The sequence below is a fragment of the Sesamum indicum genome, linkage group LG12 (assembly GCF_026168435.1).
Source record: "Sesamum indicum cultivar Baizhima isolate 11 linkage group LG12, ASM2616843v1, whole genome shotgun sequence".
Lineage (NCBI taxonomy): Eukaryota > Viridiplantae > Streptophyta > Magnoliopsida > Lamiales > Pedaliaceae > Sesamum > Sesamum indicum.
Window position 1 is genome coordinate 13,819,941 of NC_142668.1, and position 21,382 is coordinate 13,841,322.

A 21,382-nucleotide genomic window follows, 5' to 3' on the forward strand; every position below is an offset into this window, starting at 1 on the left:
TAATTTTGAGAGATGTTTATAATTTAAAAAATAAAAAAATATTTATAATTATGAAAAATTTGGAGTGTGGTTGTAAATCAATTCGTGAAATCTTTAATTTGAGCTTGGGTCATACAGGGCGGCGCTTGTGAGAGCCCACTTATTATTACTGTCCAGTCCACTTCATCGGACGACGACGTTTTTCCTTTCGGCAGGCTTGTCCTCTGAGCGTCTCGATCTTTATCTCGGAAGAGAAAATCAAAATCAAATCCTTCAACGTTCTAGAATTTCGATTTCTCATCTGCCTACGTGCAAAGAGGCGCATCAACTCTTCAGATCTTGTTTCTTGACCAACAGCTTGAATTTTGATTAACCTAGGGTTCCGGCATGACGACGGCAGCGAGACCTACGTGGGCACCGGCGAAAGGTGGGAACGAACAAGGCGGAACTCGTATCTTCGGTCCATCTCAAAAGTATTCGTCGAGGGACATAGCTTCTCATACTACCCTAAAACCCAGGTTTGATACCCCCCGTCACCTTCACTAGAATTTCTTTCTTTTTTTGTTTTTTTGGTGGCTTAAGGTAATATTTAGTTTAGTCCGTTTCATGGTATGTTTGTGGAGTAATGTTTCCTGTTTGTTTTTTTTGCTGTCTATTTAACTGCGCTACTGAATAAATGGTATCATAAGCTTTTATAGTTATATTACGTTTGGTTCAGCTTCATCATGTTCTCTTTCGCCCCCTCTTTGTATGTACTTGCTGGAGCCTTTGAATGAAAAGAGAATGGACGACCTGAAATCACTCGCTATTTGTTGGCTGCAAAATATTCTCATTTCTTTCTTGTTACCTTAGCTGCCTTTGAGAAATATGCTTGAAAACTACTTGTGTATAAGTCACCCCTGTTTTTGGTCTCATCTGTTCTTACTGGAGACAATGCAAGAACTTGAACATTGAAGGGGAAATTTTAGGTAGCAGTGACTCTTAGTATGATAAACTTTTACTCGCCAGTTTCCTGGATGGATAAGAAGTATTATTGATATCCGAATTTCTTTTGTGTGTGTACTAAGTTAATGTTCTATATGTGTGTGTGCATTTCTTAAGACAATTTTTTGTTTGTGGACTCATTTGGATGTGGCATAATATTAGCTATGAATGTTATGCCCTTGTTTCTTGGAAAACATCTTCCATTTCTCTCTCCATTTACCATTGTAGTTTCAAGACTCTTATGTTTTTATCTTGATACATTGCCCCAGAAAGGAAGGGCAAGACACCCAAGAGGAGCTGCAAAGAAGAAATCTACGAGATGAACTGGAAGATCGGGAGAGGAGGCATTTCTCATCAAAGGGTTAGTGGTATTCCATTCCCATGCAAATCATATAGTTCCAATATACGCATTCAAATAAATTTGAGTATTGTGGTTGCCCTCTTTAAGTGATTGGTTCAGAGTTTCAGTCGTTAATATGACACTTTTCATGTTATGCAGAAGATAGAGATCGTCGGAAAGGAGGTCATCTTCTTTTAGAAGGTAAAGTATGCAGGATTGTTTGGTCAATGTTGTATCTTTAATGGAGAAACTCAGGCTTGAGTTTTTTCTTATTTTTTTAATCGAGTTACGAGGTGACTATATTTGCAGGGTCCAGGAGAGATGTTGAAGACCGTATTGTTCCACGAAGTGTAGATGCAGATGATGCTGATGTGGATGCCCAGAGTGATGATGATAGGTTTGTCGTTTCCTATATTTCTTTTTTATGTTGAGAATGTAAATATTTTTCTCACATGTGTTGGCTGCATTAATTTTGAGTTATATTTTTGTACTTTAGTTTATTGCTCATTTCCTGACAGCAAACTTAATCCGATATTTCTCGTTCTCTTTTTTCATTTCTTACTTTCTCTTTTGTCATTTTCCTGACTTTCTTTGCCTTGTTTTGTCTTAATAATAAATAGAACAGAGGATATATACCTTTACCTTTTTCTTCGTGCGTCTTGGGTGGAGAACCGATTGGCTTGGGTTGCTGTCTCAAATCATTAGCAAACTGAGATCAGATGGTTTATTGAACTCAAAATTTTATATTATATGCTTGCCTATTGTACATTCTCCTCTGTGTTTGCACCGAAGTTTCTTGTTCTTATTGTGATTGGCTGATTTAACTAACACTAATTATTTACTGTAGTGATGATGATGAGGATGATGAGGATGATGAAGAATCACTCTTGGCCGAACTTGAACGTTTAAGGAAAGAAAAAGCTGAGCAGAAAGAACAAGAAGTAAGCTGTGCCATCAAGTTTCTAATAGTGTTTTTTAATTTGTTGCCAGATCATTTTTCTCGATGTTTCATGGTGCTTTGCCATATGGATAATTGTTTTTGCTGTTAATGGAATTGTTTTCCTGAGAGGTTCAGTCTAGGTCAACTGCTTGCCTGCTTCTGTACTTCTTCGGTTAATCTAGGCTCAGCATCAATAAATGCAAATGCCTTTGTCAACTGATGTATGTAACATGCAGTGATTGTTTTTCTCTAGTGCATTATGTCTGCAAGTAAGACGTGGCAGTGAAGTGCCTATTTTCCATTGCATATGTGACGTGTTTGATTTACATATGAATCTTGTTCTGGTGCAAACTACCAATCCAGTGAAACTGTGGTTTCAATGAAAAATTAACAAGCTGTTATCCTTCTGGTAGGAACGACAAAAGCAAGAAGAGGAGCTGAAAGCTAAAGAAGAGCAATTGTTGCGTGGAAATCCTCTCTTGAACAATCCAACTTCCTTTAGTGTGAAGAGAAGGTTGTATAAATTGTTCCTCCTTTTCAAAAAATAAGAAAATAAAAAAATTGGGTGTATTCCTCTTTATTTATTGTCCTTATAATTGTTCTCTAAATTTCAATTTGTTCAGGTGGGATGATGATGTGGTTTTCAAGAACCAAGCTCGTGGCGAGACAAAGACTCCCAAGCGCTTTATCAATGACACCATCAGAAATGATTTCCACAGGAAATTTCTCCAAAAATACATGAAATAATATTTCGTGACCATTTTACTGATGGGACCTGTGCCTAACATGGACCGTGCCAATGAACCTGTCTCTTGGTCTCAATTTGTTGACGATTGACATGTTATTGCAACATATGTTTCTGAGTGTAATATATGTTCACATGCAATGCTCTGTTCTTTACTATGTGTATTTGTCTACTCGAGTAATTCTGATTACCTTATGAAATCCAGTCGTTGTATATTAAATGCTGTCTGGCCATTCATTCTCATTTGGACTCTGGTGGATAGCATAGAACAATGTCTTGGCCATATAATGTCAATGCCAGAATTGTATGCTGGGTGCTTCTTGGTGCAAAAACTTGATGCCATGTATTGGTAAAGACAGTTCAAATACCCATTGCTTATGCTGAAGGTACTCCATCATCACTTAAATATTTGCTATTTGTAATAGAAACTTGATTGTTGCATTTTTCACATGCCCATCCTTGTGACGCAACCATGGTCTTGCTTTGCGGTCAGTGGGAGTAAGGTTTTTGAGTGGAATTAAAGATGTAGAAGATGTCATTGTCCCATTGTTGGTTGAAGCTCAAGTTATCCATTCCTCCGATGATTACCAAGGACTTACCCCAAAATGGTGGGCTTTGAGGTCTTAATGTAAGCTCTCTTTTGTTTTAGTTGGTGCAATATTTATAATGGTTGAAGTCTTCTTACTTTGCGTTAAAGCTATTATCATCAGGAAGGTGATGTAAACTTCACTCGGTAGGAAATTCAGATGTGAGTGTCTAAAACAAGGTTTGCTAACACTTCTGCGCCATTTTTATATATAAAAATTGCATAATTTTATATATAGAGATCGTTGGCATGATGAACATGATTCTGACTTTTCTATATATATATATATATATAATTATATAGATTGCCTCTTTACATTCAAAATTCATACTTTAGGTATCATCATTTTGAGTCCGTAATATATGAATTGCTGGATGTGTCCACTACGAGGAGAGGGCCAAACAAATTACACTAAAATTTCAGTTTTGATCTTCACTGACGGTATGACAAATTTATATTTCACATGTAGCTATGGGGTTGTAAAACCCCGTGCAAAATTACAGAAGCTGAACACTCAGAACAGTTCAAGAATGGTGTCTCCCCCATTCTTTAACACACAAAAAGCTCAACAATGGGGTCTTCCTCACTTGGCACCAAGACATCATTTTCCTATTCAGTCTTGTTCTTGTCCTTGGGTCCTTCCAGAACGAACTCCACATACAAATCCTTCAGAGCAATTACTACAGTAGTTATCAGCGGCCCCATGATTGCTCCCTGCAAAATTAGATGGATAAGTTGTGCAGCTAGACTTAGTCACTTAGATGCCAAAACAAGATTATTCAGCCACACGTACAGGTTCATCCACTAACAACTATCCTTAGCTGGCAAGAGAGGGACTAAACTAAAATTAGACCAATAGAGAACTCAAGGCTATAAATTCTCCGGGATGGGTAGCCATATGAACCCACAATAGATTCATGCAGTAGGCATCTGTAGAACTTAAGATAGGCCTCCTCGGCAAGATGCACATCCAACATTCCACAATCAGCGCATTGACAATTTTGGTTGTAAGACTTTCCATGAACCAATTAATTTATGTTTGAGGAGACTCGAATAGTTACGTAGGAACTTTTAGAACTGGAAAAATTCCTTCATTTAGGGAGCTTATGTCCTACTGTCCTGGTTGCTTTATGGTTATGATGCAAGGCACGCAATAAGTTGTCATGTAGAATGCATAAAGGCAACTGCATTGAACACAACTATGGGAAATTGAGGTAAAACAAAGGTGACTGTGACTCCGCAGTAGAGCAGAAAATACTAAAGAACGGTGATGAGGAGGGTTGCTAAGTCGAAATTACCTCCAGAGCTGAGGGGAACAATGTCATTCCACCAATGATGCTGAGACCTGTAAGATAAGCACTATAACCAGGGATATCCTCTTGGATTTCTGTAGTTCCGTAATCCATAAGCACTAGATGGATAATGGACAAGCTGAGAGCCAATATGTATCTGCCCTCCAGTACTAATTGCAATGCTGCTGGAATTGTCGACAGCCATGGAGGAAAGAGAGGCAACAAGGAACTAACAAATGCAAGCACAGTCGACATGTACAAGAAGTGTATCGAGAATAGTCTAAAGAGAAGCCAAGTCATACATCCCTGAAAGAAAGCAATCTCAACAGTTGCTAACAGGACCCCCGAAATGGCATTGTCAAGCACCTCAACACACCGAGTTCTTGCAGATCGTGAAATGGGAAGCATGCACATCACCTGTTCTGTAACTCCACCAGACTCTGATGTGATTAGATAATACAAAACCCAAAAGAAAACCATCGACTGTGAAACAAAATTGAATAGGCCAGCAGCACCAGAAAGAATAGAATTTCCAATCAAGAACATTAGTTTAGCACTGCCACCCAGAACAGATTTACTACTTACTAATACACTCTGCATCACATTCATTCCTTGTGAAGCAAACCCTTTTGCCTTCTCCACCAAATCCTCTCGACTGATCACCACTTCCCTGAAAATCGCATCAACTTCTGTATATATTTGGCCCCATTCACGTTCCTTAACTCTGTTCTTCAGACTCAAGATTTTCTCAGCAAAGGGGGAAGGGCTCATCAGAGCTGTGGACTTGGAAGAAGAGTTCCCTGATGGGGTTATCACAAAATGTTTGATCCCAGTGACAAATTCAGTCATATTATACTGCAATGCGTAACTGTCAATCTGGTCAAACATGGTTTCATAAACCTTTGTAGAATACATATCCACCATTCCAGGGACATCATTTTCATCCATCCATTTCTTAACCCCAATCTTCTCAGCATAATTACTCTCTTCCACATGTGATTTAAGTGCAATGACTGCATCTTTTCCCTCCAAACCGATCTTATATGAGAAGAAAATCGTCCCGACCAACGACCCAGCTATCATTGCAACAATCAACCCAATGGCTACAAGAGTCTTCAATCTTTTCAATATAGCCCTGGTGAAAAATGCACTCACAGAAAGCCTGCGAAAACTGTTGCTCCTGAAGGTACTAACTTTACTCATAGTTGACTCCACGCCACTGCTTGTAAACATAAACCCCAATGCAAGAAGTGAAATGGAACCCATGCTACCAATCTGCTCATAAGCCATCACAAACAACCAAAAAGAGACAAGCCATCTCAACAATTTGAAAAACCCACTCTTTTTCTTCCTCAAAGAAGTATCCTTTTTCTTCCTAAGAGCAACTCTCAGAACCACCTCTTTAATTTCAACAAGAGTTCCGACAAAGACTCTGAATATCGCCACAGGGACAGCCAAAGTTGACTCTGTGAGGCCTAATTTCAGTGGCTCCGACCAAAACCCGACAAGGGTCTCTTGAATACCTCTCAAAGGGATTGAACAGAGCACAGCCCACAATATGGGCCTCAAGAAATCTTCAAGGAGTTTGCAAACTCCATAGAGAACAAAGATTGTGAAGGCAAGCCCTGCGTGCGCCATGGTTATGTAGAGAGCGAGGCGTACCTGAGGATCACCGGAAACGGAATCCCTATTCTCATCAGTAGTTGAGGGTGCCGGCTGTTGGGGCTCCGGCGAAGGCGCGTGGTTTGTCTCTGGTTTTCTGATGGAGGCGGATCGGAACATGTCTTGCCACGGTGGAGAGGAACAGTTTGATTCTGGTTTGGAGCCGGAGTCATAAGGCACCAACTCCATTCTAATGCTTTTCTTGGGAAAAAAGGAAAAAAAAAATGAAAGAGAAGGAAAGACAGACCGAAATGATGTCAACTCCTCTCTTTCTCCTAAATCCCAAAAAAAAAAACCCTCTCTTTCTTCACTCTTGAAGTCTCCTAAAAACAAGTCTTGATTTTCTCTATCTTCTCTGTACTGTGTGTGTGTGTGTGTGAGAGAGAGAGAGAGAGAGAGAGAGAGAGAGGGTACTGAAACAGAAGGGACGCTGTTTATTTTTTATGTTTTAACCCAATATGGAAGGGACGCCGTTTCAGATTTCAGAAAAGACTGTAGAATTACAGATATGATTCATGTGGAGGAATAACAAGTTTGGAAAAGAAGTAAATGGTTGGCGAGTTTGGGGTTTATTCCACTGTCAGTCATATGAGGTGTTCAGTTCAATTTCTTGGTTGACCCTCTCAGTCTCTGCTGGATACAATCATTACTCATTTAGAGTTGTCATATTTTCCACGCACTGCCCAGATTGCCCTTTCTCTCATCTGCCAACGTGTGCCCCACCATTTCGGCGCAGTAATTGTCGGCACGAATCGGGTTACATCCCAGGAGGGCCTGGATTGGTCCGACTCATCGGCCCATTTTTGTTACTTCCCCATTGGAACAACACCACCTAACTGACGAGAGAAATCTTATTATAAAAGATGAAAGGGCCAAAAACAATCCCTTCTTGGATTTATTCCAATGGTTCTCATTCAGACAACATATTCTGTTTCTTGTACTACGTTACATACTAAGTGCCTGCCTGGAAACTTAAGCTCATATAGAGTACATACTAAGTGTACTTTTTCATCTATGTTGCAGAATTCTCTTGTTTCAAGATTCTCTTCTCCTTCAGAGATTGTAGATGTTGATTTTTCTGCGTAGACAAATGTATGCACAGAGCCGGTACGCCACCGCCATGGTTAACAAAATCCAAACTTCTCTAAGTCCACCCTCCAAATTCACGGTGTCGAACGAGGGCGAGCTTTGCAGTCTCCGGCAACCACTCTTGCTTTCACACTCATACAGCTGGTCCCCTGAATACTGCACCTTCACCAGCAGCCTGAACCCGTAGTACATAAACGACACATACTTCAGCCACTGCATAAATTTCGGAATGTGCTGCAAGAGGTATGTACAAACTGTGGTTAGACTAATAAATCATTGTAAATTAATCAATTGATTCTATTTGAGTTTCTTGATATGTGCTGTAGTGATGTTGATACCTGAACATAGTATCCACCAGTGAGAAGAAATAACATTAGTATAAGAGAAGCGATCATGCCGGCACGTTTAATGCTCATCACGGCGGCTCCAAACAGTTCTCCTGCTCCCTGATCATAGAATTTTGTAGCTACTGATCAGAAGTCTGAAGTTATTAACAATTAAAATAACGGATCGTACTAGGGAGTAAGAGTATACTACTTACTTGACTAGTTACAGCAACCAAGAGTATTGCGGATAAGGTCAAGAAGAAACATTCCACTGTTCTCTTGAAGCCGGCCATGAAATACAAAATGCACATGAAGAAGGTGGGATACAATAAATGGGCCACCATGTCGGACAACGTGCTGCATACATAGTAAACACTCAATCTGTACATGTCTGCCTTTCTTTCTTTAACTAAAAATATCTTCTCAAATGGGAAAACATAAACTGCTCCGAATATGGATGAAGAAGTCCAGAAAATACAGATGTAGAACAACAAACCAATCTGCAAGTAAGGATGGCCGTTCTTGAGATAACTGGATCAGTTGTTGAACGATGTTACTAAGCAAAGAGATAATGTAGTTTTACCTGATCTCTAAGTTGAGCTTCAGTTGCAGTGCTGGATTTCCACCAGAGAAGGCCTAAGAGAACAGCCACGCCAAATGCCTGAATCAAACGAAGCTGATCAAAGTAATCTCTCCATCGCTCTTTAAATGTTCGCTTGAACAATATTGTAAATTGTTCCGACCAACTCAGCGTCCAGTCTTTCTTCACTTGGACAGCTAATTGTAGACGTTCCGGCACCTTTAGCGCCTGATGATTCTCTTCCTTTTCTTTTGGCTCCAACTCGACTTTGTATTTACGCTGTAGATACTGCGAAAAGAATTTATAACATATGATTTTTAACAGTAAAGGGTGAAACTGCTGAAAGTTGTAAGGAAAACTATGCTCACTCTTATCACAACTTTTTCAAATTCAGCAGTCTCTTGAGATTCAAACAATTCCTCAGGAACACTGATGTCGTTCACTTGTCCTGTTGCCAAATCCAGCAAGAACTCTGCAGGATTCATTGCTAACTCTGGGACGAATCTTAAACTTGAGAAGTATTCCATTGAATCGCTAGCTTTTCCATAGTAAATAGGGTACCCTTCCGATATTAGCAGAACTTTATCGAACATGTGAAACATTCGGCTTGAGGGTTGATGGATAGTTGTAATAACTGTTCTTCCTACCTATTTGATCATAAAAATGTTAGCACATTAGAAGAATTATCCGTTCCACACTTCAAGAAATTAGATATTCAGAAACTTGTGGTCATATTGCTCGTTGTAATAGCCACTAGAAGTGGGACAGTTTCAAAACTAGAAGTTATGTAGTCAGTAAAAATTGTTCTCTGTACCATAAAGTCTGTACCTTTGCGAGACCTTGAAGTATTTGGAGTATTCTATTAGCAGAAGTGGAATCGAGCCCTGAAGTTGGTTCATCAAGCAACAGAAGTGAAGGATCCACCAGAATTTCATGCCCTATGCTGGTTCTTTTCCTTTCTCCCCCAGATATACCTTTAAGGAATCCCCCACCGATTCTTGTATGACGACATCTATACGGTCGTCAAATACAAATGTAAATCATTACAAGAACATCATGAGTTATTTTATGCTGTTTGATCTTTCCTAGAAAGTTCAGCAATTTGAACCAACCTTTCAAGGCCTAATTCCTTAACAATCAGCTCAACTCTTTCATACTTCTGGCGTCGGCTCATTCCGCTTGGAAGTCTTAAAAATGCTGCAAAAACCAGGGTTTCTTCCACTGACAATTGTGGGAAGAGGACATCATCTTGTGTCACAAAACCAATCCTGTATACCAGAAACAAATGCTTAACAGAATAGATTTCGATTGGAGGAGATTTACTTGAAACTTTCGTTGATCTTTTCCAGTTTACCTTCTCTTGAGAGCTGCGTTATATGAAACATCATTGTACGTTACAGTCCCTCTAACATTTTCATGCAATCTACCGCCAAGAATCTTTAATAAAGTCGTCTTTCCGCTTCCAGAAGGCCCCATAAGGGCTAGGGTCTCACCAGGGCCAGTGCTTCCAGTTATACCTTTCAATATCTGCTTGTAGTTATCTTGTTCAATGTTCAACTGCACAGCCACCTTGGAGACGACAGACTTAACAGGATTAACAGAGGGGGAATTTCGAACTTTCACCTTAAACTCCACATCTGCAAACTGCACTAAAGCAAAAACTTCAAGTCCAGAACCAAGAATCACAAACCATAAAAGCAAGACAATGAGGACTTGCCTTGAGAAAAATCGGGAGGGGCCGGTCCTGTGATGTGGCAGGTATCTCTTCCTCTATGTCGATTTCTGAACTCCTGTTCCTCAGATAAGCTTGAGACATGAACTCAATATTGTGGCCAAAGCCATTGCTACCTGCAATCTGCATGGATCCCATGGTGGGAGGGGACAATGACAGATCTTCGATCTCGTCTTGTCTCCCATATTCCATTTTCTTGGAATTGTCATTCATCTAAGAGTGAAGGTTAAAGTAGGCCTTGCAGTTCACATATGTTATATAGTGATCAAACAATAACATACCAAATTAAGTCCTGCGAGGAAGAATGAAGTCTGTTGGGCAGCAAGCTTTCTATGTCCAACTACAGAGAGTTAGATGACTTGTTTTCTAGTTGCCACACACCTTTTGCAATAGATTCACAATTCTCTCCAAGATTTTATATACTAAACATCATTGAACATTGTTCTTCTTTCAATGTTGTTTCTTTTTCTTTAAGTACAATGGTGCTGGGTCAAGAACAACTTAGGTTTGATCCGAGGACACTCTCCTTTGTTCAGGAAAGTGATGTCAATTCAACCAATTGATTTTTGGCTTTTTAATATTATTTCTTGAAATCTTGAAAGGATGAGAAACTGAAGTAGATTTTTTCTTTTTTGCTTTCTGTTTCTGTAAGAAAAATGCAAATCTGATGTCGAGAAAATTAATCCAAAATCAATATAAATACTTAATGTAACTACTTCATGGATACAAAGAGACAAAGAAAACGCTTCACTTTATAAAAGCGCTAGAGGATATCGACGACACGGAAATCGTGGTGGTTTTTTGGTGATTAAAGACAAACTAGGTAATACCAGAGCACGACGTCGTCCGGGAGTCATGGACGAGTGAGATCTTGAAGGAAGCCATGGAAGCTTCGGAGGAGATACTGTTGAACTCGCTGGCGAACTCGGGGGTTCCGGTTCCGGCTGGTGTTTCCTCCGTCCACAACCTCACTCCACCCACCCTCTTTTACGTTTGTTCCCACGCGCTCCGCTTGATTGACGGCCCTCACCATGCGTCGTCGTTTCCCGCGTCCTTACCGGAGGATTCCATGCCTGATAGAGTCAAAATCTGTACGGACCTCGCCTCCGCCTTCAATAACCTTGGCTTCAACCCCGATCTGAGTTTCCACAAGGTTCCGTTAATTCCATGCCTTCTCCATCGGTTTTTCTTTTTCTAAAGAAATGGAGTATCTTTGGTTTACAAGGAAATTTGAATATAGTTCAAGGATTTCATATTCCGATTGATTTGTCCAACTTTTCGAACTGATGAGGAAGATTGCAGTTTTAGGCATTCGGTGTACTTGATTTCATGTTTGTCCCCTAATATGTAATTATCTCTGATGAAATGATATCTGTTGGTTAGGCAGTTTCTTTATCCATCCAAGGAGGACTTGTACATGCTGGTCAGGTTCTTGGTCGGAAAGTTGTCTGAATCGGCCGGAGCTCTAACTTCAGGAGATGGAGAAAATGTACAAAATGACCAGATTTTAACAGGATTACAAGATCTGAGATTGAAGACTCAGGCACTTGAATCCAATTATATGAAGCCTCAAGATGACTTAACTCAAAGGCCTGCTGAACCTAATTCAGTTATACACAATGTGGAGATCAGTGTGGAAGCATCTAAGGCTACAGAGCAAGATTCCGATTCAAGTGAACGTAGTGCAGGGTGTCACGATTCAGATTTGAGCGAAAAGGTTGAAAGCTCAAGAAAGAATGCTACTGGAGATCATGATGGTTCTCAGGTAAACTTGTGTTGGTCGATTCAAATGTTGGTATTTGAATTTTGTCCATGATTATGTCAAAGCATGGAGGTAACATCCTCTTTCAAACGGTAGGCAGCAATAGTCTTGTTCTCCTACACCCTGACTCAGAATCTAATATTGGAAAAGAAAAGGAAAGAGAATTGCACAGTTATCTTGAGTTAACTTTTAGTATATCGGTAAATGAAAAATCAGTATTGCTATTGGCTTCATATTATATATATGAAATAACTGAATGAGGTCTTTCAGAACCAAGAAGTGCTTCAGAAGCCAATGGTGGCAAAATATTCAGAATTGCAGCATGTTGATGAGGAGCGAGGGTTATTGGAAGCAGCGCTAGAAATGGTACTTGATGACCAACATCCTCTTGAGTTTTACATTGAACAGCTCAATAACCAAGTGGAAGCCAAAAGACATAAGCTGAAGGAACTGGAGACTGAATGGTAGGGATTTGGCAATGCTTCTGCGACTGCTACGACTTTAAGTTTACCTGAATTAACAAGAAACAGACTTTTTGAAGGTTTCTTAGCGTTCAATGCAGGGATGCAAAAGAAAAAGCTCTGCAAGAGAAAAAAAGAAACCTTGAGCAGTCTCTCATTGGACTTTATCCAGAGGCAGCCGGAAAACTTAGGGAAAGGAAAGAAACTGAGTTGGAAACAGAATCTATTCTGTCAGAAATCAAGAGAAGGTATGGTTCATCATTTGCAACTATAAAAGAAATAACTAAAAGGAAGAAGGGAACAATCCGCCATTTTACCTTGTTTTTCAATATTTTGGATTTCTATTATCCAGCAAGAGTTCCGATGGTTTTGCAGTATACTAAGGGCCATCATAGAATACAGCTGTATATTCACGAGCTGCTTAAGGTTTTGTAGGTGAAGAAGTATTGTGTATATGTTCTTTTCAGTATTAAGCTCCACCGAGTAACACTTTTTAGAAAGTGTTAATTGATACTAATTCAATTATGTGACCATCAGTTAGGCATTTCAGCCAAGCTGATACAGCTTTTGACTGCCCACCAGCCTAAGAACCCGAATGGCTGCCTTCAGGGACTATTTTACAATAATTTAAATCTTGTGATCTACTTGAGTCTGCAGAGAACATTATCAGGATGTTAAAGTGCAATGTCATTTGTTAAACTCATGGTGGTCACTTTTGGGAAACCAGTTTGCTAGTTTAAGTATTGAAGTAATTTTGAATATGATTACTTCCTATGCGGCCACGATTATTCTTGTTTTCTTCTCTTCTTTTGTCTATTTGACCAAGCATAATTCAGGCATGCCTGTATCTTACTGATCCGGCGAGTTCCTTGCTGCAGCTTGATTGATGCTTTCTAGAATTTCTTCACTTGAGCATGTCTGACTTTGTATCGCAACCAGGGAGGAGGAACTCTCTAAGCTTTCATCAGATCTTGAGAAACAGCCGAAGCTGGCATCGAGAAGATCCTACATTGAGCGGATCAATGAAATCACAAAGAATAGCAGGAAACAGGATAATGACATAGAGCGGATCCTGAGAGATACAAGGGAGCTCCAGTTGGAGAGTAATACTATCCAAGAACGCCTTAATCGAACTTATGCAATAGTTAATGAGGCAATTTTCAGGTATAATCTTCTACTACACAGGTCTTCTACCATGGATTGGCTTTAAAAAAAATGTTGGGGTTATTCTGAGTGCACACACCATTTGTTTGAAGTCCTTTCTTGTCGTTTCCACTTGATGGTGTCCCTACTGACCTGGAGGATTATTGCAGGGAAGCGAAGAAAGATCCCGTTGCTCGACAAGCTTACAGGCTTCTCACAAATATCCATGAGAGCTTTGAACAGATTGCTGAAAAGATTCTTGCCACCGACAGAAGCAGGAGAGATGCTGCTGATTATGAGGCCAAACTTGCAATCATTAGTGCTAGAAGTTTGAACATGGACAAGCTACAAACAGATCTTGATGCCATTAGAAAAGAAAATCACCTCCTTGAACCTGCAAATCATTAGTTCAAACACAGATTGTAAAACTTGTTCATCCCCATTAGCCTTCTAGAACCTAGAACTGTGAACTGCCGGACTGAGGTCACTATTCAAGTCAACCGTGAATTCAAGATCACTGCTTCTGTGCCTCTCAGAAACTAGATCTGTAGAAGGGGAATTTATATGCTTCATTGAATACACGTTTAAGGATCATTTGGCGTTGGTTTATAAGATTTGAACCCCTTATGGATAGATTGTAACTCATAATTCTGGTATAATATGAGGGCTCATCACTTCGAGTAAGATTGCATTCAAATTTTTATTAGAAATAACAGGGAGCTTCAACCCTCACAGGAAAACATATTTACACAGTACTAATTGACTCAGATGAAAAAAATCCAACCAATCAGCATAAAATTCCTCAGACGAGAACAAGCATATTTACATTCCTTGTCCTAAAATTCATCTCAATCAAGCCTAAGTTACTTCAAAGGAGAATCAGTTAGCGAACTTAGTCATAGAGGTTTCAGCAATCGAACTATCAAATATGCTTCGTCTTTTCTTATTTTGTTCCTCCTTTTCTTGACGTTCAAAGTGCTTCTGGGCATGACTAGCGACTTGTGTAGGATTTCTGGTCAGGACCACGTATCTTGAAATGCTTTTCCAGTCTCCTTTTCCATATTTCTCCAATCCGAGAAGAAATAATCTGCATGTATTTCACAAACAGGACATACGAAAATGCCATGCTCAAAGAAAGCACAGAGGAAGAAACTGAGTGCTAGAGAAAAGCAAGAATAATAACCAAAAATTTTATGCAAGAAGATAGACCAACTAACCTAAGTTTATAGTGACCATGAGATTTTGAACAAAGAGTTATTTGCAGTCTTGCTTTGGACCATTATTATTCGCAGTGTACAGAGGTTTAAGGTTGATTCAAGAATTTTACATACTAAGCCCTAGAAATACTCCTTCCCACCCCCATTACTTGTGTTTTTACAAATTTTACTTTGATTGACAAAATTCAATCTTGATCCTCAGTTCTCGAAATTCGTTAACTATTCCGTATCAAAATCTTGTTTTCATTTTATGTTTGGTTTTCAATCGCTACCCAGACATTGAAATCAGAATAATGCAAGCATACATTGTACCCTACCATTATTAGAAAATCAAAAAGCCATAATAGTAATAGAATAATGCAATATAATAATAACGTTAACACGATTTAATCAATTTTACCTATGTTCATCTTCAGTCCACGGTCTGCCTGCTTTCCTCTGAACGCCGATCGGCTTCTTATCGGATTTAGGGTACTTTTGGGGTTCCGACGACCGTGGTGCATCCCTTTCTACATACTCCGGCGACTCAATCAACCCTGCTTCGATCGCCGTCACGTCATCCAACAAGACGGCATAGTGTTGCTCAACTTCCGCCGCCGATTTCGTTCCAAGCCTGGCGGCGATTTTCTCCCACCGATTGGGGAAACCTTCAGGGAATTCCACCAACCCATTTTCAAATCGCTTGTTTTCTTCCCAGCTCCACCTCGAAATCTCCGTTTCTAAACTGCAGCCACTCGTATTAACCATCTTCCTGACCCTGCGGTGACCAATCCTTCCGCCTTCTCTTCTTCTTTTTCCTCTCTTTCACTGGTAGAATTTGAGCGCTTGGAATCGTGATTTTGTACATATATACAGGGTGATTCTTTATTGCTTTTCCGGGTAAACACTCACAATGTGGACTTTTTTCCTCATCTGCTCAATGCCGATCGAATTCACGTGAACAAATGTTTTTTGTCGCGATTACTGCGAGAATTCCTTAAACAAAAAGCGAATATCTGCGGGTTAGATTTCGCTTTAATTGAAGCTTTTCTTCTTTTTCCTTCAGGAAACAACGAAATTCGTATCCAAATCTAACCCGTCGTGATTCTCTCCCACCAAAATTTCCTTTCCGTTTGGATTCGTCGAGGTTTATAAGGTTAACTACTAAATTTTCTCCTCAAAAATCGGAACAGCAAACGATGAGCCCTTCATGTCTGCTTTTTTTCAATTATTTCGACTTTTTGCTCTTTTTTTATTTAGATTTATTTCTGATTTCACATTATTACTATTATTTTTTATTTCTGTTCGTTATAAAAATTATTTAAAATTTAATATTATTTTATATGTCATGATATAATTAATTATTTCTATATTAAAGAAAAACTACCGGATTGGTGCAACGTGCAATCGATTTTTTTTTTAAAAAAAACACGTCGTTTGAGAAATATATTATGAAATCATATTAGAATATTATTAATGGTATGTATTTTTTTCGATAAAAATAAATTTCATTAAGTATAAGAGCATAGTTAATAGAATATAATTAAATCGACACTTGTAGTAATAATCGACACTTATAGACTTATAGTAATAATCGACACTTGTAGTAATAACACTTAAATTTTAAATTAATTAATTATCAATTTGAGTTCCATCCAACATATTGATATTTATTTCACTATATGTGAATTATTGTTATCTATTTATTATTTTTAATTAATATATTGCTCAATTTATTAAGATATTGATATAATTGTATATAAATTTTAGATAAAAAATTCGGTCCAAATAACATAAAACTCCCAAGTATTTTCAAATTCAGCTAAAAACTCCCTTATATTTTAAAAATGGGTACCCCTCTATTTTCGTAAACATAGCTTACTTGTCCTCTCTATCAAAACCACTATACGATGTTAAATTTTTAATTAAATGGTCGTTATGCCCCTTTCTGTTATATTTTATTTTTTATTTTAATGAACGTTGGATTTTTTCAATGGAATAAAAGCTGTTAGATTTGGCCAATTCATTTCAGCCGTTAGATTAATAAAAGATTAAGGGTCTATGTTTAATTTTTAAATATATATTAGAAATACTTTATAAATTACAAAATATAAAATTATTATTAAAAAAAATTAATAAAATTCAACAAACCCTCTCCCCTCGCCCTTACCCGCCAGTCACCTCAAGGGGAGGCGACGTCGGGGCAACAGTAGTCGTTGCCCAAGTTTGATCGCCCGGATTTTCTCTGGGTAGGCGATCACAATCTCATGCGTAGATATGCTACCGTCATTGCCCAAATTTTTCTTCTTTAAATTTTAATTTTTGATTCAAAGTTAAACAATTAAGAAAATTAATATATATTTTTCAAACTTAAAAAAATTCAAAAGAAAGCAAAAATTTTTTATTTAAATTCTGAAAACGATAATTTAAATCTATATAGTATTTTTAGTTAATAATATATAATTATTATAAATAATTAACATTGTATATAAATTTTGTATTGTGATATTTAATTAAAATTATAAATGTTAATTTTTTATTTTTTTTTTTGTATTTTAATATAAACAAAATATATTTAAAAATAAAATTATTTATTTTTTAGAAGGATAAAAAATAAAAATAAAAAAACCACAAAAACAATCTCAAAAACAACAAAAAAAATGTGTGTGATTTTATAAGTCAAAAAGGGTCATTCTTAGTTTAAAAAGGGTAAAACATCTGCCAAAACTCAATCAATTTCGTATCAAAGGCATGTTAGTTTATAACAAAATGGGAGTTTTACGCAGGATTTTATAAATCATCGGAGCTTTTTAACTTATTTTTAAAATTAATACAAAAGGATTTTTTAGCTAGTTTGGAAAAATACAGGAGGGTAAATTACAATTTGACCAAAAAACTCGATTCTTCAACTAAAATAAATGATTTGAAATTGGTTTAATTATTTACAACTTGCCAAGAAGTACTGAGTGCAAGTTTGAAAAATTTTATTCAGAAAACAAAATTAAAAGACATAGATACATTAACATTTATGTATAAAATTAAATTATTCTACTTGAGAAATGGCAGAGAAGGTGGGGGAAGATGTTGAGGAGGCATGCAGCCATGATCTTGAAACGAAATGAAGTTTAAATTGTATTTGTTAAATTAACGAATCGAGCTCAAACGAATTTCTCCCAATCAATTTTGAAATTGAATATCGAGTAGATTGATTATTTTTCAATCCTAGGTAGGAGATTATTATTTCCTTTTTCTTGTAGTTTAGCATATCTTTATTTTTATTAGGGTTCGGATAAATGAATTTTTCTGGAGCTATAGATAACTCGAATCGAGTCGAATGCTTTATTGTTCAATCTTATTTAAAGTAGTATTTAACTTAAATATTATATTTAAATTTGATTTGTTTAATAACCAATCCAGCAATAACAAGATGTATTGGAGTTCGAGTAGTTTGATATTTTTAGATTATTTTATTATTTTCTCAAGCTTGAACTAAATTTGAAAATTTTGGCAAATGAATTATTAAGCTGAAGATTGTTAAATTAGCAATCCCAGTTTTTAGGAATTAATTTGAAATCGAGCATTGAGCAATTTGATTATTTTTTGTATTCTAGATGTTCCCTTTGGGGCCGGATATAAATCCGAAGCGATAGTCTACGGTTATGGATTTGTTACTTGGTTGGTCTGGTTCTCATCCATTATTATTCTAAATCTAATCTGGAACTATGGAAGCTCCTGCATTCCAAGTCCGTCTGCCGCCACTTCTCTCTGCTTTTTCGAGGTGAAATCCTGTTTCTCTAATGATTATCAGTCCGATGTTTTTCGAATTAGCTTTCTTCTCGTTCTGAAGTCCCATTTTTCGTGCTACGATTTGTGAAGCGCTGTTAGTAACCTAGTAGTAGATTTCTTTGTATCCGCAATTGCTTAGCTGCACTTTTTCAGGATGGTGATTTTGAATTATTTACTTGAAATCAGGATAGAATTAATTAAAATTTATGTATTATTCAAAACATTGATTGTAGGAGAAAGTTCGGCGAGCTGTTTTGTTTGTTGTGTTGAAGACCTATCTGTATACGTTAATTTGGGGCCTGCAATGTATTCTTTTCTGTGTACTGATGTTTTGGACTCGGAAGCTGAGTATAAGATGCTGAATCTCGGGTATGTTTTGAAGACTACAGGATTAGGAAAACTGAGGACCTCAAGGTTTCTGCGGGGAGACACTTGAAAGATGGATATCCGTCCATTGTGGCGAAAAAGGTACCAAGAAGGGCGATTTTTCGGCTTGTGGGAGTTAATGTGGTCTTTGGAAATGTTTGTGCTGTTCTTGCTGCCCCAATGCAGGAGATGAGAGAACCAAATGTACTAAGGTAAATGATGCTTACACTTTTTCTCTACTTTGTTATGTAGTGGATTTGGATCCTATACCTGATGGTTGTTCTGCTTTTGAAGCATCCAGGACAGTCAAGCTTGCTAGTGGAGTAAGAATACAAGGTAGATATCTTCAGGATCAAACTGTGTTTATCTCTGTGTTTCCATACAATTATACAAATGTATGCATGACAGATAGGGGGTATATCTTATATATTAAATGCATCATTCAGAAAGCTGATGGGACTTTGAGCTATTCCTATCTTTGCTGGAAATCATTGCTGAACCCATATATTGAAAATTGTTTATTTCCCATAAATTAGATCTCCTGGAAGGGACATAAAATTTATTTGTAATGTCTAATAAGTTTCTAGGAGCATAGGGACTAGGTGGGATGGGGCAGTATGGTGAAAAGAGATGTTTCAAGCACATGCACTAGTTCGATTTATTTGTGATGTCTAATAAGTTTCTGGATATCCTGTCCAAGACATTGTTGAAGGACAAGGGCAGGAAGCTCATGAAGGAGACACTGTTGAATTTAATTACGTATGCCGGCGATCGAATGGATACTTTGTTCATAGGTACAATTCCGTGTGCATTTGGTCAAATGGATAGTTTGTATTTTAACATATTATTTTGCTTCTCTTAATATATGTAATCCTTTGAACATTGACATGTATTCTTTTATATGTAGCACTGTTGATCAGTTTAGTGGAGAGAGTTCTCCGGTTATACTTCCTTTGGATGATGACCAGGTTAGCATAATTAATACTTCCATGGAGGAGTACAGAGCATTTGGAAATGGTGTTGCATATTAATCATATTGGTTCATGCTTGGATTTCCTTTCAATTCACATCCTATATTATATTGAGAAACTTTGACTTTGAACTATGGGTGAATTCTTTCCTGCTACCATCATTAGATTTATCTATTATCTCCGATCAACTTCATTATCATGAGGTCACACTCGGGCGAATATTTTAAAGTAATGAAAATGCTCTTTGATTCTCTAAATTAGAAGTCATATGTCGACTTAAGAACAAGAGATTAATGTTTCCCTAGACCAACCCAACACTATTTACACAGGGCCTTGAGATTTTGAAATTATTACAGCTAAGTCAATGCGTTCCAATATACAAGTCCAAAAGCATTAATGTGAAACCACATGAGGAAGACCACATATTCATTCGTAATTCATTTATAAAACTTTTGAATTTTAGTGTACATATCTTACATATTACAGTTTAATTTTTTGTATATGGCAGATCATAAAAGGTCTAAAGGAGGTTTTGGTCGGCATGAAGGTTGGAGGTTGGTTCAGACTTTAATTCCTAATATAGAAGTTTTCTATGCATTAGTGACGCTATACTTCCTTTTAAAGAAGAGGGTATTGATTTCCTGAATTTCTGTTGACATACTTCAGGAAAGCGAAGGGCACTAATACCTCCTTCTGTTGGATATACTAGCGACACTTTACAACCTATTCCTGAAGAGGTCCTTTTTATCTGTTCCACGAATTTAACATTATTTTTCATTTTATGCATTTTCTTTTATCGTGATAACTGTCATGTTAGACTTGCATGCAAAACATATATACTCTCAACATGCACCTGACTAATAGTCTATCCTTGTGATTTTACTGCAGTTTGGTCCTCGCCGTAGCCTTTTGTCTCATGCAAAGGAGCCTTTAGTTTTTGAAGTCCAGCTCCTGAAAGTCCTATGAGTAATCTTTATGATTTCAAGTTTTCGAAATCTTACATGCCAGATGGAATTGATGGACACCTTAGATGATCTTGTGATTTCATCCCTGAACAAGATGTGTAAATAGATCATCGATCCAATATTAATTCCTTGGCTTCACCTTCTTGTTTCCCATTGTCAGTTGCTGCCATCATGTGTAGCTGACAAATGCAATGATGGTGACCAAATGATGCAGCTTAGTAGCTGATATACGTTGTTGTAGCTGTGAATTATGGCTACTGAAGGTAATGATCAGCATTGAGCAATTTTTTCCGGTAGCCTCCCGTTAAGAAACCGCTGCAACAATGAATGGAATTGCGGGATTGTCCTAGCGAATTAAAATATCAGCGACTAATCTTTGGTTTGTGCACTTGAACGGATTGCTCTCTGTGGAACTGGAGCTTTCTATAATTTGGCTCAATCTTGAACTCATTTAAAAATTAGAATATGTTATATCTA

At 37.7% G+C, this 21,382-nt stretch overlaps 6 protein-coding genes across 9 annotated transcripts; 3 read left to right on the forward strand and 3 right to left on the reverse strand.

Annotated features, from left to right (window-relative positions):
* Positions 1-144: 144 nt before the first annotated feature.
* Positions 145-3,208, forward strand: EMB2769 (Cwf15 / Cwc15 cell cycle control family protein). Its single transcript, XM_011097280.3, has 7 exons — positions 145-497; positions 1,233-1,324; positions 1,463-1,504; positions 1,613-1,700; positions 2,151-2,244; positions 2,657-2,757; positions 2,867-3,208. The coding sequence occupies exons 1-7, from the start codon at positions 367-369 to the stop codon at positions 2,988-2,990; spliced, it is 672 nt and encodes a 223-aa protein (XP_011095582.1). The 5' UTR covers positions 145-366; the 3' UTR covers positions 2,991-3,208.
* Positions 3,209-3,980: 772 nt separating this feature from the next.
* Positions 3,981-7,016, reverse strand: LOC105174992 (transmembrane protein C9orf5 protein). The gene is made up of 2 exons (XM_011097281.3): positions 4,873-7,016; positions 3,981-4,288 (listed from the first exon to the last, which is right to left on the reverse strand). The coding sequence occupies exons 1-2, from the start codon at positions 6,715-6,717 to the stop codon at positions 4,184-4,186; spliced, it is 1,950 nt and encodes a 649-aa protein (XP_011095583.1). The 5' UTR covers positions 6,718-7,016; the 3' UTR covers positions 3,981-4,183.
* Positions 7,017-7,281: 265 nt separating this feature from the next.
* ABCG26 (ABC-2 type transporter family protein) lies at positions 7,282-10,814 on the reverse strand. Its single transcript, XM_011097282.3, has 9 exons — positions 10,241-10,814; positions 9,878-10,167; positions 9,636-9,791; positions 9,352-9,535; positions 8,892-9,170; positions 8,527-8,811; positions 8,159-8,443; positions 7,956-8,063; positions 7,282-7,851 (listed from the first exon to the last, which is right to left on the reverse strand). The coding sequence occupies exons 1-9, from the start codon at positions 10,466-10,468 to the stop codon at positions 7,582-7,584; spliced, it is 2,085 nt and encodes a 694-aa protein (XP_011095584.2). The 5' UTR covers positions 10,469-10,814; the 3' UTR covers positions 7,282-7,581.
* A 167-nt stretch (positions 10,815-10,981) lies between these two features.
* LOC105175163 (coiled-coil protein) lies at positions 10,982-14,254 on the forward strand. 4 transcript variants are annotated; one of them, XM_088876772.1, is made up of 6 exons: positions 10,982-11,408; positions 11,639-12,020; positions 12,288-12,481; positions 12,559-12,726; positions 13,418-13,642; positions 13,792-14,254. In XM_088876772.1, the coding sequence occupies exons 2-6, from the start codon at positions 11,673-11,675 to the stop codon at positions 14,027-14,029; spliced, it is 1,173 nt and encodes a 390-aa protein (XP_088732898.1). In that variant the 5' UTR covers positions 10,982-11,408; positions 11,639-11,672; the 3' UTR covers positions 14,030-14,254. The 4 variants fall into 4 exon arrangements, with proteins under 4 accessions (XP_088732898.1, XP_088732895.1, XP_088732896.1 ...); XM_088876769.1 differs by having other exon boundaries at positions 11,643-12,020; XM_088876770.1 differs by having other exon boundaries at positions 11,643-12,020; positions 12,568-12,726.
* A 111-nt stretch (positions 14,255-14,365) lies between these two features.
* LOC105174995 (transcription factor DIVARICATA) lies at positions 14,366-16,033 on the reverse strand. Its single transcript, XM_011097283.3, has 2 exons — positions 15,239-16,033; positions 14,366-14,708 (listed from the first exon to the last, which is right to left on the reverse strand). Exons 1-2 carry the CDS (start codon positions 15,583-15,585, stop codon positions 14,501-14,503), a joined length of 555 nt encoding a protein of 184 aa, XP_011095585.1. The 5' UTR covers positions 15,586-16,033; the 3' UTR covers positions 14,366-14,500.
* A 2,351-nt stretch (positions 16,034-18,384) lies between these two features.
* Positions 18,385-21,267, forward strand: LOC105174996 (FKBP-like peptidyl-prolyl cis-trans isomerase family protein). Its single transcript, XM_011097284.3, has 8 exons — positions 18,385-18,595; positions 18,993-19,181; positions 19,271-19,305; positions 19,670-19,763; positions 19,877-19,937; positions 20,449-20,494; positions 20,607-20,677; positions 20,829-21,267. Exons 1-8 carry the CDS (start codon positions 18,540-18,542, stop codon positions 20,904-20,906), a joined length of 630 nt encoding a protein of 209 aa, XP_011095586.1. The 5' UTR covers positions 18,385-18,539; the 3' UTR covers positions 20,907-21,267.
* Positions 21,268-21,382: the final 115 nt, after the last annotated feature.

What these genes read in the sequence shown, in the direction of transcription:
- EMB2769 (XM_011097280.3), top strand. Translation starts at nt 367, where the DNA reads ATGACGACGGCAGCGAGACCTACGTGGGCACCGGCGAAAGGTGGGAAC. An exon ending in GAGGCATTTCTCATCAAAGG is followed by an intron (nt 1,325 to 1,462) that starts GTTAGTGGTATT and finishes CATGTTATGCAG; the next exon opens with AAGATAGAGATCGTCGGAAA. An exon ending in TCCTTTAGTGTGAAGAGAAG is followed by an intron (nt 2,758 to 2,866) that starts GTTGTATAAATT and finishes CAATTTGTTCAG; the next exon opens with GTGGGATGATGATGTGGTTT.
- LOC105174992 (XM_011097281.3), bottom strand. Translation starts at nt 6,717, where the DNA reads ATGGAGTTGGTGCCTTATGACTCCGGCTCCAAACCAGAATCAAACTGT. An exon ending in TGTTCCCCTCAGCTCTGGAG is followed by an intron (nt 4,289 to 4,872) that starts GTAATTTCGACT and finishes CTAATTTTGCAG; the next exon opens with GGAGCAATCATGGGGCCGCT.
- ABCG26 (XM_011097282.3), bottom strand. Translation starts at nt 10,468, where the DNA reads ATGAATGACAATTCCAAGAAAATGGAATATGGGAGACAAGACGAGATC. An exon ending in TACTTCAAGGTCTCGCAAAG is followed by an intron (nt 9,171 to 9,351) that starts GTACAGACTTTA and finishes ATGATCAAATAG; the next exon opens with GTAGGAAGAACAGTTATTAC. An exon ending in TGGTTGCTGTAACTAGTCAA is followed by an intron (nt 8,064 to 8,158) that starts GTAAGTAGTATA and finishes TTCTATGATCAG; the next exon opens with GGAGCAGGAGAACTGTTTGG.
- LOC105175163 (XM_088876769.1), top strand. Translation starts at nt 11,139, where the DNA reads ATGGAAGCTTCGGAGGAGATACTGTTGAACTCGCTGGCGAACTCGGGG. An exon ending in AAGGAACTGGAGACTGAATG is followed by an intron (nt 12,482 to 12,558) that starts GTAGGGATTTGG and finishes GACTTTTTGAAG; the next exon opens with GTTTCTTAGCGTTCAATGCA. An exon ending in GTTAATGAGGCAATTTTCAG is followed by an intron (nt 13,643 to 13,791) that starts GTATAATCTTCT and finishes GGATTATTGCAG; the next exon opens with GGAAGCGAAGAAAGATCCCG.
- LOC105174995 (XM_011097283.3), bottom strand. Translation starts at nt 15,585, where the DNA reads ATGGTTAATACGAGTGGCTGCAGTTTAGAAACGGAGATTTCGAGGTGG. An exon ending in TGGACTGAAGATGAACATAG is followed by an intron (nt 14,709 to 15,238) that starts GTAAAATTGATT and finishes AAATACATGCAG; the next exon opens with ATTATTTCTTCTCGGATTGG.
- LOC105174996 (XM_011097284.3), top strand. Translation starts at nt 18,540, where the DNA reads ATGGAAGCTCCTGCATTCCAAGTCCGTCTGCCGCCACTTCTCTCTGCT. An exon ending in CTTCTCTCTGCTTTTTCGAG is followed by an intron (nt 18,596 to 18,992) that starts GTGAAATCCTGT and finishes TGAAGACTACAG; the next exon opens with GATTAGGAAAACTGAGGACC. An exon ending in TTCCTTTGGATGATGACCAG is followed by an intron (nt 19,938 to 20,448) that starts GTTAGCATAATT and finishes TGTATATGGCAG; the next exon opens with ATCATAAAAGGTCTAAAGGA.